The sequence below is a fragment of the Heteronotia binoei genome, chromosome 1 (genome assembly GCF_032191835.1).
Source record: "Heteronotia binoei isolate CCM8104 ecotype False Entrance Well chromosome 1, APGP_CSIRO_Hbin_v1, whole genome shotgun sequence".
NCBI lineage: Eukaryota > Metazoa > Chordata > Lepidosauria > Squamata > Gekkonidae > Heteronotia > Heteronotia binoei.
The window spans coordinates 16,461,116-16,478,105 of NC_083223.1; the positions used below are offsets into that span (position 1 = coordinate 16,461,116).

General features: G+C 46.2%; 1 protein-coding gene across 1 annotated transcript in view; it reads right to left on the reverse strand.

Moving 5' to 3' along the window:
* Positions 1-16,990, reverse strand: part of ADGRF5 (adhesion G protein-coupled receptor F5) — a 61,570-nt gene that overhangs the window by 43,023 nt on the left and 1,557 nt on the right. The window contains exons 2-4 of the mRNA XM_060257770.1: positions 7,706-7,775; positions 4,970-5,128; positions 809-982 (exon numbers count right to left, since the gene is read on the reverse strand). Of these exons, the coding sequence (XP_060113753.1) occupies positions 809-982; positions 4,970-5,128; positions 7,706-7,775 (403 nt within the window). The remainder of the gene's footprint in view (positions 1-808; positions 983-4,969; positions 5,129-7,705; positions 7,776-16,990) is intronic.

A 16,990-nucleotide genomic window follows, 5' to 3' on the forward strand; every position in this document is an offset into this window, starting at 1 on the left:
GCAGAAGAGAGAGAAAAGGAGAGATCCTATATAAGACGAAACCCAGAAGGCAAGCAAAGGCCAAAGAGGCTCAGCATTTGACCAATGAGAGGGTGGTCCCAACTGTCAAGTGTACCTGAGTGAGTGAATTTTGTTAACCCTTTCCCTCCCTGGTCCTCTTGCAATGAGAGTTACAATATCCAAAATTTTGTGCCTCAACACAGCTAGGCAGAGTGTAGGCTTAGGCACCCCAAATCCATGGGCTGGCTCTGATTTTTCATCAGGGGAAGAGATTTCCACAGTGATTCTTCCCCTCTCACAGGTAGGGCCAAGGGTGGAATTCTAGCAGGTGCTCCTTTGCATATTAGGCCACACACAACCCTGATGCAGCCAATCCTCCAAGAGCTTACAAGGCTCTCTTTTTTGTAAGCTCTTGGCTACATCATGGGGGTGTGGCCTAATATGCAAAGCAGCTCCTGCTAGAATTCCACCCCTGGGGAGGGCTGTCAGCCTCCAAGATGGAGGCTGAAGATATCTTGGGATTCTAACTGATCTCCAGGCAACAGAGATGTTTCCCCGGAGAATATGGCTGCATTGGCAGGTGGATTCTATGACATTCTATCCCAAAGAAGTCCTTCCCCTTCTCAGACTCCACCCCCCCCCCAAATCTCCAGGTATTTTCCAACCTGGAGATGGCAACCCTACTCACAAGCCCCCAACTGCTTTTAACTGTCTTCTTTTTCTTACTACAACCACCAACCTTTCCAGGTCCCCTGTGAGAAATGATCATGACGATAGCTATTGCACATTAGCTATTGCCTCCTCTTACCTTCAGGCAATAGCTGGCAATACATTTCTTGAGAAGGCAGTTGTGCGATACAGTTGTGGCCTTCTGGTGCTGCTGTGGTCCCGAGGCAGGCTGGATGAGTGCATATCTCACTAAGCCACCTGTAATCATCTTCACAGCAACAATGTGTGCTGTCACTGCCTGTTGAGTTGCACACTTTACAAGACATGAAACAGAAAGCATGAAGGTTAGGTATGGTGTTTGGTTGAGCTTGATCATTCGTTGCATCTATTCTGCATTCAAGATTCAAACAGAATACAAGCTTTCGAAGGTTGCCATCATGAAGATCAGATGTTGTGAGAACTCTGTTACATTTAATCATTTCTTTTTTCCTGAGGTGTGTGAACAGGAGGTGGGGAAGAGATCCAATGCTCCTTTTTTCTTTGCAGCAAAAGCAGTCTCTCATTAACGTTTTATTGCTCGGGATCGTGGTCGTGCGAGTTATAAAATTATGATGAAGATTTTTTTTTAAAGAAGAAAAATTATGCTTCAGGCTCGCAGGAATGCTTTCTGTAGGCGTGGGCTAGAGTTCTCTCGGAATTACAGCCGATCTCCTGATGGGAGAGATCAGTTCACCTGGAGAAAATGGCGGCTTTGTTGGGTTTGCTTCCAACAGATAAGCCCACGGAACCATTGCTCATTCCTTCCTCTGGAGACCCATGCCTCCATTTCTCAGCTCTTTTCAGCACTCTTCGGATAAGGCGTTCCCTCCTGTTTTAAGTGGAATCACATTCCAAGAATGTTTCTATACTTCTGCATTACATCACCCATTAATGCCATTCAGTAAGGAGGTATCGAGAAGAAATTCTACTCGCTCCCCTGCCCCCTGGGTGAGGTGTGATCACAGTGTGAGACATTTCCAGGGAAAGGAAACCTGTCGACAAGGCGTTACTGCGGTTTCCTGAAACATGAAAGCAAAGCCAATGGCATGCTCCTTGAACGACAATGAGACACAGCCTTGAGTCTCATGTTTTTCTAACAGGCTTCCTTTCCTTGGGAAAGGAAAAGCTACCAGGACCTAGGTGGGGCCCAATGTTTATATGGTAACACTACTGCAGATTATGAAAGCCCCAGGTGCGTCATGCCTGGGGGTAGGAGGCTGTTAATTGTGTTATCCCAGGGGCCCCCAAAGTGGTATCCACGGAAACCTATCCTGGTGCCTGCCAGGGGTGGAATTCTAGCAGGAGCTCCTTTGCATATTAGGCCCTACCCCCCCTCGATGTAGCCAATCTTCCAAGAGCTTACAAAAAAAGCCTTGTAAGCTCTTGGAGGATTGGCTACATCAGGGGGGTGGAGCCTAATATGCAAAGGAGCTTCTGCTAGAATTCCACCCCTGGTGCCTGCTAAGTGTTTTTAAAAAGTGGGCAGGACCTGGAGGGGTTTTTGCCCAACAGTGTTTCTGATGAGCACTGTAGATTTTATTGGATGCGCGGATTTTGGCAGCAGCAGCCACAACAGTGCAAGGGTCTTCACAGTGTGACTTAAGGCAAGCGGTAGCAGCCATTTTGTGGCTAGCTCCACCTCTGGCAGCAGCCATTTTGTGGCCCATCACAATGTATCAAAATTCCAAAGGTGCGCACAGGTTCAAAAAGGATGGGTACTCCTGTGTCACACACATTCTTGAAAGATGTGCAGAAAAGGGCCCCAAAGATGGAAATGTTGGACTGACCAGTCTTAGGTAGGTTTTGTCAAGCATGCTATTTCTGTGTATTAAATCAATACTGTTATTGGATTCTGATTCCTTCCTCTTTAGCTCTGACAACTGTTCTTTCCCATAGCTGCATATCAAAGCTCAACCCCCCCTCTTACTTTTCTCACCTCCCTTTCCTCTTTCCCACCTCTGGGTAGCAAATGTAGGAATGCTGTAACTTTGATGATAGAGAGAAAGGAGGTGCCTCCCCCAAACAGTTCCCATTCATTGCTTATCAATAGGAGCAAGAATGTGTGAGATCAAGGGAAGTTTCATCCGCAAGATAGTACTGTGTAGTAATTTTGCATAGTTGTAACAATTCACACAAGCTTGCTATGTCTTGAGGCTATCTTTTCTATACCCTTTGACGTAATCCTTAGAACACTGTGCCATAAGCAATCCTGTATCACTCTCAAAGTACTGCACCTTGAGCAACAATGGATTATGAATAAAACAAGTCTTTGTATCATGCAATTGCTTGGTTATTCGAAATACCTATGCTTGACAGGTTTGTCACATCCAGGGATTTTTTTTTTAACAAGAACTCCGTTGCATATTAGGCCACACACACACACAACTGCCACTACAGTGCAAGAGTCTTCACAGTGTGACTTAAGGTAAGCAGTGGTGGCCATTTGGTATTATCTCAGGGGTCCCCAAAGTGGAACCCCTGTTATAAAAAGCCCTGTTGCTTAGCATGCAGAAGCCCCCAGGTTCAATCCCTGACATCTCCAATTAAAAGGATCAGGTGAGGTGATGTGAAAGACTTCTGTCAAAGTCTATGAAGAGTTACTGCAAATCTCAATACACAATACTGACTTTGATGGACCAAAGGTCTCATTCAGTATAAGGCACCTTCACGTGTTTGCTAATCCTGTGTGTATACAGGTACATTTTTTTGGCGGGGGGGAGGGCCCATGGCTCAGTGGCAGAGCATCTGCTTGGCATGCAGAAGGTCCCAGGTTCAATTCCCTGCATCTCCAGTTAAGAGGACCATGCAGTGAGTGATGGGAAAAGACCCTGTAAAGCTGCTGCCAGTCTGAGTAGACAATACTGACCTTGATGGACCAAACATCTGATTCAGTATAAGCAGGGGTGGAATTCTAGCAGGAGCTCCTTTGCATATTAGGCCTGATGTAGTCAATCCCCCAAGAGCTTACAGGGTTCTTTTTTGTAAGCTCTTGGAGGACTGGCTACAGCAGGGGTGTGTGGCCTAATATGCAAAGGAGCTCCTGCTAGAATTCCACCCCTGAGTATAAGGCAGCTTCAGGTGTTCAACTAATCTGCTTTCTACAGTTCCGTGGTCATCTGACTCAGGGAAAGAGGGTCTGCCAAAGATTGGTTATTTTTCCCTGCAAGCTTTCTTAAGGTGCAGACAGGTATCTAAGAGTTGCATGTCATTTAGGACTATCTCGCATGTAACATGTTTTGGAGGAGAATTTTATGGATACTGTGGACCGCCAAAAAGACAAATAAATGGGTTCTTAACCAAATCAAACCTGAACTCTCCCTGGAAGCTAAAATGACTAAACTGAGGTTATGATACTTTGGTTACATTATGAGAAGACCAAGACTCACAGGAAAATGCAATCACACTTTGAGAAGTTGAAGAAGGCAGCAAGAAAAGAGGATCACCCAACATGAGATGCATGGACTCAAATCAAGGAAGCCATGGACCTCAGTTTGCAAGACCTGAGAGGGCTCTCACTGCAGCTGCCCTTTCAAGGACAACTCCTGCAAGAGCTATGGCTGACCCAAGGCCATTCCAGCAGCTGCATGTGGAGGAGGGGAGGAATAAAGCCCGCTTCTCCCAGATAAGAGTCTGCACACTTCACCACTACACATGGCACATCACACATGTAACATTGGTATTTGGCACTGTGCACAGAAGGGGAGCAAGAGCATGGTCTTCTCCTACAGGAATTCGGCATAATTTTTGCAAGAGTCCCTACACGCAAAACAATTTTTGTGCATACAGTCTCTGTCCAAGAGCTCAGGAACCCTGCAAATAGTATCATTCAGGGGTGGGATTTCCCCCCCACCAGCCTAACCCTAACCTTAACCTGTGGGAGCTCCTGCTTGGACTGGGATCGGGATCCCTAAATTATGCTCAGACCTCTGGCAGTTTGCATGGTGCTATTCATCTCAAACACAGATGTGGCCAGGGCCTACAGTAAGCTCCAGGAGGATTGGCTACATCATGGGGGTGTGGCCTAATATGCAAAGGAGCTCCTGCTACAAAAATTATTATTATTATTATTATTATTATTATTATTATTATTATTATTATTATTATTATTATTATTATTATTACTTTAAATTTCTATTCCGCCCTCTCCGCAAGCGGACTCAGGGTGGCTAACAACATAAAAAAAGCCCTGCTAAGCAGATGCTCCACCACTGAGCCGCAGCCCTTCCTCCAAGTTGATGTCAACTGAGCACAGACTACTCACCTGTGTTAACGTGAACACTTGAAATGGTTTCAGTTGGATCAGTGGCATTTGTGAAGAGTGGAAAGCTAAGATTTTTCAGGTAACTTTTGACGGCATTCTGGAGCGAAGAATCCACAAAACGTATCTCAACAGCTATGGTGTATTCTTCCGGTAATGCAGCTGAAAAAAAAACCTGGATATTTTACAACCTGCCGTAAGTGATCAGAAATTACCTGCTTCTTTCTCTCAAGCCTTTTAAATTTATATACAAAGGAAGCCCCAGCAGTAGAAACTGGGATGACTTGCATAGGAATATTTCCTCTGTTGCTATGGGCGCCTTAACCAATGGCCTGCCAGCATTCTCCCCTCCCTACAGTTTTCTGATCCTTCATTCTGAGTTCATCGGGGCCATTTCCACACAGGTTATTTGCTTAGGGCTGCCAAGCTTCTGCCAGGGGTAGGGGATCCCCCACCCCGGAAGGGCCCCAACCTGCCTGCAGGGAGCTGGCCACTGGGGGGGCTTCCTGCCCCCAAAGAGCCCTGTTGGTGTGCACAATCCCCTGTGATGATGTCACTTGGAAGTGATGTTGTTGCACCAGGGATGCTCTAGGACTCTCGCTAAAAATTCTATGGTATCACAGAGTTTTACTGCAAATTCTAGAGCGTTTCTGGTGTGACACTCTAGGAATCGCAGTAAAACTCTGTGGTACCATAGAGTTTTTAGCAAGAGTCCTAGAGTGTCCCCAGCAGGATGTTCCTGGCATGATGATGTCACTTCCAGGTGATGTCATTGCACTGCGCATGCATTGCGTGCACAAGGAACAAGTACTCCGCCGCAGCAGCAGAAGGACTTGGCAACCATATATTTCCTCCAAGTTTAATGCTGTTGGGAAGCAGGTATTTTTCTTGCTTCCCCACAGCATTGCAGTGCATTCATGTACCTCCTGAGGTTTCCTTGGCTTTTCTCTAGTCTTTCTTAAATCAGCTTTCCTGTAAAGTTTGCTGCAGGATAGTGTGACGGTAAGGTATGGGTTAAACAGAAAACTGAAGACGCACAGAGCCTGCATCAGGTGACCTGAGGGTGGGGGCCAGAGTGCTCAGAACTCTCAGTGAGATTGACAGCTAATGGCTGAGGCAGTCAGTTAGTGTCTGACAGAGGCTGAAGACAGATAGTTGCCTGACAGAGTCTGAGAGAGCTGGTCTTTGAGGGAGCTGAGACAGCAGCTGAGGAGAGAAGCAAAGCTGACTGCTAGCTCTATAAAAACAGCAAGGGGCTGTGTGTGACTAAAAGGAAGAGTCACTGTGAAGACCTGAGCGGTCACAGACACTTATATACGTCTCTTAAGAACTAGAGAGGTGGTTGAGGGAATAGATGTGGGTCTAAGAGTTTGAAGGGCTGGGAGTAGAGGCTCCAGTCGACTGGAGAGACTTGGCACATCATACCCAAGACGCCAGCCTATACTAGTGTTGGAGAGTGTATGATATAGAGGAACTGTGAACCTGAAAGACCTAAGACGAGAAAGATATATTAGAAAGCCTTGAAACAACTGAGCAACTTGTTAACTGTGTGAGATACTTTATAGCGCGTGTATATATCGCCCATATCCCCAGTTTAAGAGAATTGTGTTTAAAATAAATATCTGTGGTTTAAAGTTCTCTGGTGCCTTTAATTTGGGAAAACTGTCAAAGCTGCTGTGGTCCCCTACGAATTAGAATTATATATCTATCTGAAAACAAAAACCCCGAAGAGACTAGAAGAGTAAAATCCATATCATACCCACCCCTTTGAGTTATATAGTCTTGAAGAAAAAGTTATAAAGGAAGAACTGAGGAGAAACTGAGGGGCTGGGGTAGCCATAAACAGCACATAGAAACGATCCAGTGGGACCGTGAGATGGGTGTTGTTATAGATAGCTTGGGCTGTTTCTTGTGTGAGTGGGAAAGTTTGTATTTTCACACCTGTATGGCAGTCATTTCCTCCTTCAGCCACTAGGGGGATCTTTCTTTTTGTTATTTTAGATTAGCAACTGAAAATAGAAATGTGGGTGTGTGGCCTAATATGCAAAGGAGTTCCTGCTAGAATTCCACACCTGCTATATCTTTCTGAACTTAATCAAGAGATTGAAAACCATTGTTGTCCCCCATATACGTAAGGGGCCATATCCTTCCACTCTGCTTAGCTAAGCTTGGAGACATTTTTTTGTTTGTTCCAAGGACCCTTGTGCATGTGTAGCAGCTTCTTCTCCAGGGCCAGGCCTTTTTTTTGTAGCAGGAACTCCTTTGCATATTAGGTCACACACCCCTGATGTAGCCAATCCTCCTGGAGCTTACAGTAGGCCCTGTAAGAAGAGCCCTGTAAGCTCTTGGAGGATTGGCTACATCAGGATGTGTGCGGCCTAATATGCAAAGGAGTTCCTGCTACAAAAGGGCTCCTTTTTCTAGGCTCAGAGTTTAGTTGAGCAGAACGACAGCACACTGTTCATGATTTCAAGATTTGATTCGCGCAACTCACAAGAAAGGGTCAGTTTGCAAAGCCCTCTCTGTCCATCACTTGTTCTCGACAAACACTGAATCCACACACATACACACACAGCGGTGATAAATGTGGTCATTTGCACTCCTGTTGAATAATTCAGACAACTCACTGACTGTGAGCAGAGTGCGGCCCCTGCTGGAAGAAAGCCAAGGGGCTCTATGAATTGACTGTCTGTTGGCAAATAGTGTTCCCACCTGAAATAAACAACAGGGTGGTCATACCTTGCCGCTTCTGCCTATGTAAGTCTCTCTGCCCGGTCACCTCTTCTCCTCCTCTGCGGCCACCATGCAGCTGAAAGAAGAAAGGCAGATTTCCCTTCTATAAAACGGCATTCAGAAGAGTCAAGCCAGTGCGACTGTCAGGGGGATCCCGTTCTGTTGTGTACTGGACTCAAGTGAGGACTGAATTAGGTGTTCCTGCCTGGCTCATTGGAGCCATACAAACGGAGCTTGGGGACTTGGGAACAATGGGAAGCAGGGTCCAGATCCCTGCTATCTTGCACCAATCACAGGCCCCCTGCTGGTTTGAATGACCCAATAGCGTGCTTGTGCAGGAACCCTGAGTTGTATATACGTTGGCCCCATTGGCCCAGTTCCTCAGTGTTAGTAGTGCAGCCACCTGCCATGCTGTATCGAATAAAGAGCTGATTATCACTACCACCTTGCCTCTTCAATGCATCGAACCCACTATATTATACTTTCCTTTATTCCTCCACACCTTCCGGGTCTTTGCTTTTGGAAGAGGTGAAGTGTAGCGGGTTTGGCTTAGGGCTGCCAACCTCCAGGTGGGTGTAGAAAAAAATATACAATTGCATTCTCTTATTGGAATGCAACTGCCAGTCTCTATCCTGCAACATTTGATAGCATTCACGCTATTAACTGCTGCAGGATAGAGACTGGCAGAAGAAGAAGAAGAAGAAGAAGAAGATATTGGATTTATATCCCGCCCTCCACTCCGAAGAGTCTCAGAGTGGCTCACAATCTCCTTTCCCTTCCTCCCCCACAACAGACACCCTGTGAGGTAGATGAAGATATTGGATTTATATCCCGCCCTCCACTCTGAAGAGTCTCAGAGCGGCTCACAATCTCCTTTCCCTTCCTCCCCCACAACAGACACCCTGTGAGGTAGATGAAGGTATTGGATTTATATCCCGCCCTCCACTCCGAAGAGTCTCAGAGCGGCTCACAATCTCCTTTACCTTCCTCCCCCACAACAGATACTCTGTGAGGTAGATGAAGATATTGGATTTATATCCTGCCCTCCACTCCGAAGAGTCTCAGAGCGGCTCACAATCTCCTTTGCCTTCCTCCCCCACAACAGACACCCTGTGAGGTGGGCGGGGCTGGAGAGGGCTCTCACAGCAGCTGCCCTTTCAAGGACAACCTCTGCCAGAGCTATGGCTGACCCAAGGCAATGCTAGCAGGTGCAAGTGGAGGAGTGGGGAATCAAACCCGGTTCTCCCAGATAAAAGTCCGCACACTTAACCACTACACCAAACTGGCAGTGGCGTTCCAATAAGAGATTCTATATAAAATATCACTTTGGAAAGCCAGGATATGAAATACAGCACTACAACACTACTGAACCCATAAATATAGAAGACGGTCCCCTGAAGGGTTCTTCTCGAAATAAAATGGACCGGTTCTTTTTATGATTTGTTGGACTTATAATTAGTTTTGACTTGTTAGGACATCAAGAGTGTTGCGCACGAGATGGTTTTTTGTCTGTGCCGTTGAGATATTTACAAGAGGATATGTTTTGGAAAAGACTGAATATGTATTGAATACAATTGTATATATTTTTTCTCCACGGAGTGAGAGTGTCGTTTCAAAGTTTCCTTACCTCCGTGGTCCCATTCTCCGTTAACCTCCAGGTGGGGCCTGGAGATCTCCCAGAATTAGAACTCATCTCCAGACTACAGAGATTGGCTCACCTGGAGAAAATGGCTGCTTTGAAGGATGGGTTCTCTGGCATTGTACCCCACTGGGGCCCCCTTCCTCGCCAGACCCCATTCTCTCCAAGCTCCGCCCCCAAATCTCCATGAATTTCTCAACCTGGAATTCCCAGCTCTAGCAGGCTCACTCGTTTCAAGCACTAACCCCCCACAGATTCCATGTCATGTTATGCCTTGTACATTGATTGAAGCAGGACTCATTTTGGGCAGGAGCTCACAGGGGCGGAGTTCCAAAAGCTCTAAATTTTATTGTGCTCTGTCTTTGTCAACCCCCCCCCCCCAGCCTCCTAATACTTGCTTCTGAGCTCCATTGCTCTACCCCCGTGAGAATTTTGCTGAACTCTTTTAAGATTTGATAAACTTTATATTATTTTCCCACACAAACACACACAAAAGGAGGAAATAACCAAAAGATATAAAGCAGATGGATGGAAATTTTCCTTATCCCACTGTGGACACATAGGAGAAAGTATGGTGAGAGTAAGGTTTAATTATGACAGTTCTAATTCAAGAAGAAGAAGATTTTGGATTTATATCCTGCCCTGTAGTCTGAGTCTCAAAGCGGTCACAATCTCCTCTACCTTCCCCCCTCCCCCCACAACAAACACCCTGTGAGGTGGGTGGGGCTGGAGAGGGCTCTCACGGCAGCTGCCCTTTCAAGGACCACCTCTGCCAGAGCTATGGCTGACCCAAGGCAATGCCAGCAGGTGCAAGTGGAGGAGTGGGGAATCAAACCCGGTTCTCCCTGATAAGAGTCCACCCCCTTAACCACTACACCAAACTGGCTCTCAAGAAGCGTTTTAAGGTAGATGCTGAGCTGATAGAATTTAGTCCACCTTCTGGTGAGGTCACGAGTGTGCAAATGAGCATATGCAAATGAGCCATGCAAATGAGTTGTGCTAATGAGCTCCGGCGCCTCTTTTTCTATGAAATGAACCCTGGAGTGAAGCCTCTAACATGAGAATGGAGGCCACGTCTAAGGCAATCTCAGATGCTGTCTCAAGTTTGGCTGACTATAATTGCACTTTAGTTATGTGGAAACTGGTTCTCTGTCTGATTGCTCCATGTAAGTGATCTCACGGAACCATTGTGAAGAGAAAAGCGCGTATGAATGTGTGCGTGTGAGTACGAGATCTCCTTGAACTCTTTTCAACGTGGATTCAGATGGGCAGCCATGTTGTCGAAGCAACAGAACAACAGTTCAGTGACACCTTTAAGACCAATAAAGTTATGTTCAAGGTATAAGCTTTCACGGAGCTTTTTGCGTAGAAAAAGCCCAGCAGGAACTCATTTGCATAATAGGCCACACACCCCCGACAGCACAATTTTTCACACAGGGCTTTTTATAGAGAAAGACCAGCAATAACTCATTTGCATATTAGGCCACTCCCCTGACACCAAACCAGCTGGAACTGTGTTCCTGTGTGTTCTTGCTTAAAAAAAAAAAAAGCCCATGACACACTTCAGGAAAAGTGTGCATGCACACAAAATCTTATACCCAGAATTAACTTTGTTAGTCTTAAAGGTTCCACCGGACTCCAACTTCTTGCTCTGAATTATTGCATCAAAATCTGGAGACAATGTCTGTGTTGTAGCAATCTTGAGTATGCTGTTCAAGTGTTGTCCAGGTGTGTGTCTGTAGGTTGCAAACCTACTTTTGATTTATTGGCACTTGTTGCAGAAATCTCATGGCCAATGCTTTGAACCTAAGACCCAGGGAAAAACATGAAATGGCTGGGCATTGCAAGCTATTGTACATAAGTTGTTTTGTGTGCTGGTCAGCCAATGGAGAAAATAGAGGCTTTGCTCTGTTGCTCCTGTGTGATTGAGCAAGCCTGGCAGAGTAAGGTGTGATACAGAAGGAAACAAGAGAGGGAGAAGGAAGAGGATGACAGTGAGTTGCTTGCGAGCCTGATAGGAATTCTCTGGGGGCCTGATCTGGCCCTCAGGCTGCTCATTTGACACCCCTGGTCTAAAGCTCTAATCTCCCACCGCCCAAAGGCTGATGCAATCCTAGTCCGATTCCATTGCTTACCGCACTTCTCATGCTATCAATTGCATTGACTTACACTGTGTGATCCACCTTCGGCTGCTGTGAGAAAGGTGACCTGCTAATAAAGAAAAATCAATGAATTAATCAATTGCATTGAGAATCTGTTCAAAGGACAGGACTTTATTTGTCCAGGTCGCTGGAAACTTTACAGAAAGGGTGAATTTTACGGTAAGTCACTCCTGGAACCAATACAAGGAAATGGTGTGTTCCCAAAAGAAATTATGACTTTTATTTAGTAGATGACTAAACATAAATATCTGCAAGTGCGTGCAAAATACACAAAATAGGAGATCTTGCTGTCTCAGCTTAATCCATTAAGATTATAGAGTCAGGGGGATTATAGCCGTGTTGGTCCAACACAGCAGAACAAAGTATGAGTCCATTGGCAACTTTAAAACCAAATAAGTTTTATTCAGTGTTTGAGCTTTCATTTGCATGCACACTTCCTTACTTCCATACTTGAGAGGAGACCAATGGAGTGTAGCAATAAGAGTTTTTTCACCAGGCGTATGGCTGAGGGTAGTATTGACCACCTAACCAATAGGTACAGCCAGGGGTGGGGGGGTTTTTTGTAGCAGGAACTCCTTTGCATATTAGGTCACACACCCCGGTGTAGCCAATCCTCCGGGAGCTTACAGTAGGCCCTGTACGAAGAGCCCTGAAAGCTCTCGGAGGATTGGCTACAGGGGTGGAATTTTAGCAAGAGCTCCTTTGCATATTAGGCCACACACCCCTGATGTAGCCAATCCTCCTGGAGCTTACAGTAGGCCCTGTACGAAGAGCCCCGTAAGCTCTTGGAGGATTGGCTACATCACAGGGGTGTGGTCTAACATGCAAAGGAATTTCTGCTGCAAAGATGTTTTATATTGCCCCTCCATTTGAGCATGTCATCTTAAATTGTAAATCTCCTGCTTTACTGATCTTATTGCTATTTATTAATTGATGCTGTATTTTAGGTTTTATTGCATAGTTATGAATTGTTGTCACCCGCTCTGAGCCAGTTTCAGGAGAGCGGGTTAGAGATTAAACAAAATAAATTAAAAAAACAGGGTCTCAATTATTCTCAGGGCTTTTTTTGTAGCAGGAACTCCTTTGCCTATTAGGCCACGCACCCCTGATGCAGTTAATCCTCCAAGAGTTTACAGGGGCTACTATAAAATCCAGGAGGATTGGCTACATCAGGAGGGCGTGGCCTAATACATCACTCTCCAATTTTGGCATGCTTATTTGCTTCTCTGTGATCTATAGCTTAATCTAGGGTTTGTTCAAACGCTTCCACCCTAGTTCCATGACACTGTATCAGTTCTAGTAAAAACCTGGAAGTGATATATGGTAGCTCTAGGAATTGCTGGAAAGTCTGTGGTTCTATCATAGACTTCCCAGCAATTCCTAGAGCTACCCTATGTTATTTCTGGGGCATTACAGGAAGTAATATAGCACTACAACCATCTTTGCAGGGAGGTAGATAAAAGGTAGGCTGGTGAATGGCTGAGGAGAGGATGAGACGGGAAGGGGAGAGGCTAGGGGGGTTGCCAGGGAGAGAGAAAGATGAATTTGCCCAGCAGTCCTAGGCCTGGCAACTCTAACTGGGCCTTTGTTGCCCACTGTGGAAAAAAACACAGCTCTTAAGCCATAGCTGACCAAATTCTATGAATCAATAGATCTAAACCAACTGGTTTAAGATGCCATAAACAAACAGCCAGTCAAGGGCCAGTTCAGAATTTTCACATGTGGAGACATCGAGAAACTTTGTGAACTGAGTGGGATTAATTTAATTCATCTGAATGCTTTTTTATTTTTTTAAAGATAACTTCCTGGAATTATGTACAGAGTCTGCACAGATAAGTGAAGTTCCTGAGGGTGAGTTTTGTCATCAAAGGACAATAAATCATCTGTATAAATAAATATTTTGAAGAGGAAGTGTTTCAGGGCAGTTTGTTGGTATGTGTCCATTTGAAACATGGATTTTCAGGGCTTTTTTTGAGCAGAAACACACAGGAACGCCGTTCTGGCTGGCTTGGCATCAAGGGGTGTGGCCTAATATGCAAATGAGTTCCTGCTGGGCTTGTTCTACAAGAAAGGCCCTGTGTGGAACAATGGTGATGTCAGGGGTGTGGCCTAATATGCAAATGAGTTTCTGCTACAACGTGAGCCCTGGTGATGAATAAATGGATTCCTGTAGCAGAGAAAACAAGATACTATTCATTTTTTTCTGTTCTGAGTTCCTGTCTCTGTCTTATGTAGGCTTCCCAATCCCCAGGTCCCAGAGGGGGATCCCCCGGTTTTACAGACTTCCCCCCTCCCCCAGCCAGCTGGCCGGCGGGGGAAGCCCCGCCCCCAGAACCATCATGCACCTCTATGAACGATTCCCATAGGGAATGATGGGGAATTGATCGGTGGGTATCGGGGGCTCTGGGGGGGGGCTGTTTTTTGAGATAGAGGCAACAAATTTTCAGTATAGCATCTAGTGCCTCTCCCCAAAATACCTCCCAAGTTTCAAAAAGATTGGACCAGGGGGTCCAATTCTATGAGCTCCAAAAGAAGGTGCCCCTATCCTTTATTATTTCCTATGGAAGGAAGGCATTTAAAAATTTGTGCTGTCCCTTTAAATGTGATGGCTAGAACTCCCTTGAAGTTCAATTATGCTTGTCACACCCTTGCTCTCGGCTCCGCCCCAATGTCTCCTGGCTCCACCCCCAAAGACTCCTGGCTCCACCCCCAAAGTCCCCAGATATTTCTTAAATTGGACTTGGCAACCCTAGTCTTATGTTAGTGGATCTGTTGTTCAGTTTCTTTTTTTTCCTTGTGCAATTCTATTTCACTTTGGGGTTTTTTTCTTACTTCCCTTTTACTTCTTATATAAAAGCTCAATAAAACTTATATTAAAAAAAGAGATAAGGAGGAGAAGCATAACAGCCGGGGCTTTTTTTGAGTAGGAACGCACAGGAATGGAGTTCCGGCTGGCTTGGTGTCAGGGGGTGTGGCCTAATACGCAAATGAGTTCCTGCTGGACTTTTTCCTACCCAAAAAGCCCCGTGTGAAACAACGGTGATATCAGAGGATGTGGTCTAATATGCAAATGATTCTTGCTGGGCTATTTCCACCAAAAAAAAGGCCCAGATAATAACCACAGCTAGCAATACTGATATCAGAGGATGTGGTCTAATATGCAAATGATTCTTGCTGGGCTATTTCCACCAAAAAAAGGCCCAGATAATAATAACCACAGCTAGCAATACTGATACTTGGATCATCTTGGGGTGAGGGGGTGGAGCTCTGATTTCTCAGTATGAACTGATTGAGGCCAGCCCAGCAGAAATGTCAGAAGCAGGGAAAAGCTCCCTGGCCAGGGCTGAAGAGAAGGGGGAGGTTAGATACACAGGAAAAGGGCACACAGTCCTCTCTGCAAGTCCTTAATCACCCAAAAGGAGTGTGGGAAATACAAGAAAACGGCTATGTTTTCACACGCTGGCAGCTGCTCTCACTGGGTCAGCAGTCGTCCAAATGCCTCAAGAATAATGCTTCTTTGAAACGTCTATTTATATACACCCAAGCGGAAATCCAATTCTCCCTCCCCCCACTAGCCCCCCGTCCCTGCCTTTACATGCTGGCCCTGCTTCTCTCTTCCCAGCCGAAGGGATGCCTCTCGTAGGGGTGGGATTCTAGCAGGAGCTCCTTTGCATATTAGGCCACACCCCATGATGCAGTCAATCCTCCAAGAGCTTACAAGGCTCTTTTTTGTAAGCTCCAGGAAGATTTGGCTACATCAGGAGGGTGTGGCCTAATATGCAAAGCAGCTCCTGCTAGAATTCCACCCCTGACCTCTCATCTGATGCTTTATCCTCAGAGAGACAGAACTGGTCAGGAATATACCCAAAGCTCAACATGGCCAAATCTGTGGATACTTAAATCTTGGAGATTAAGCCATAGACAGCATAATGTCCCCCTTTGGCTGTGGGTTTCCAGGCTGGGGTACTCACTCAGGCACCCGTTCTCAGGCCCTAGGGCTGCCAGGTCCAATGCAAGAAATATCTGGGGACTTTGGGGGTGGAGCCATGAGACTTTGGGGGTGGAGCCAGGAGACTTTGGGGGTGGAGCCAGGAGACTTTGGGGGTGGAGCTAGGATCAAGGTTGTAACAAGCACAATTGAACTCCAAAGGGAGTTCTGGCCATCACATTTAAAGAGACCGCACACCTTTTAAATGCCTTCCTTCCATTTGGAAATAAAGAAGGAGAGGAGCACCTACTTTTGGGGCTCATAGAATTAGACCCCCTGGCCCGATCCTTTTGAAACTTGGAGGGCATTTTGAGGAGCAGCACCAGATGCTATGCTGCAGATCTGGTGCCTCTAACTCAAAAAACAGCCCCCCTCGCCAGAGCCCCAGATACATACAGATCAATTCTCACAGATCAAGTCACCCTGGAAACCATCGCCTCCGGCCTGCAAGACCTATAGAGTTGCCAAGTCCAATTCAAGAAATATCTGGGGACTTTGGGGGTGGAGCCAGGAGACTTTGAAGGTGGAGCCAGGAGACATTGGGGGTGGAGCCTTGATCAAGGCTGTGACAAGCATCATTGAACTCCAAAGGGAGTTCTGGCCATCACATTTAAAGGGACGGCACACCTTTTCAATTCCTTCCTTCCATAGGAAATAATGAAGGATAGGGGCACCTTCTTTGGGGGCTCATAGAATTGGACCCCCTGGTCCACTTTTTTTGAAACTTGGTGGGTATTTTGGGGAGAGGCACTAGATGCTATACTGAAAATTTGGTGCCTCTACCCCCAAAAACAGCCCCCCGCAGAGCCCCAGATACCCGCGGATCAATTCTCCATGATTTTCTATGGGAATAAATCTCCATAGGGAATAACAGAGTTCCCAGCAGACATTTCCCTCCCTTCCCCCCGCTTTCTGATGACCCTGAAGTGGGGGGAGGGCTTCTAAACTGGGGGATCCCCTGCCCTCACCTGGGGATTGGCAACCCTAAAGACCTACTACCTAATCTCAAGGATATAGAGATGTGCTTTGGCTCCTAAAAGCTGGTCCAGACCCTGGGTTAGAGCCAGCCAGCTTTTTCACTTGGTTCCTCTCCTTCCTACAGCCCCCATCCCACGAGCAGGTCCCATGATCCCAAATATAAAATCTTTGGGGCATAATGGACACCTTCTCCTATTTCCACCACCTCAGAATGCATGGTCTACACAATCAGGGGTGGAATTCTAGCAGGAGCTCCTTTGCATATTAGACCACACACCCCTGATGTAGCCAATCTTCCTGGAGCTTACAGTAAGCCCTGTACTGAGAGCCTTGTAAGCTCTTGGAGGATTGGCTACATGAGGGGTGTGTGACCTAATACTCAATGGAGCTCCTGCTAGAATTCCACCCTTGTAACACAACAATGAATGGCACATACAGCCAGGGCTATTTTTGTAGCAGGACCTCCTTTGCATATTGGGCCACACACCCCTGATGTAGCCAATCCTCCTGGAGCTTACAGTAGG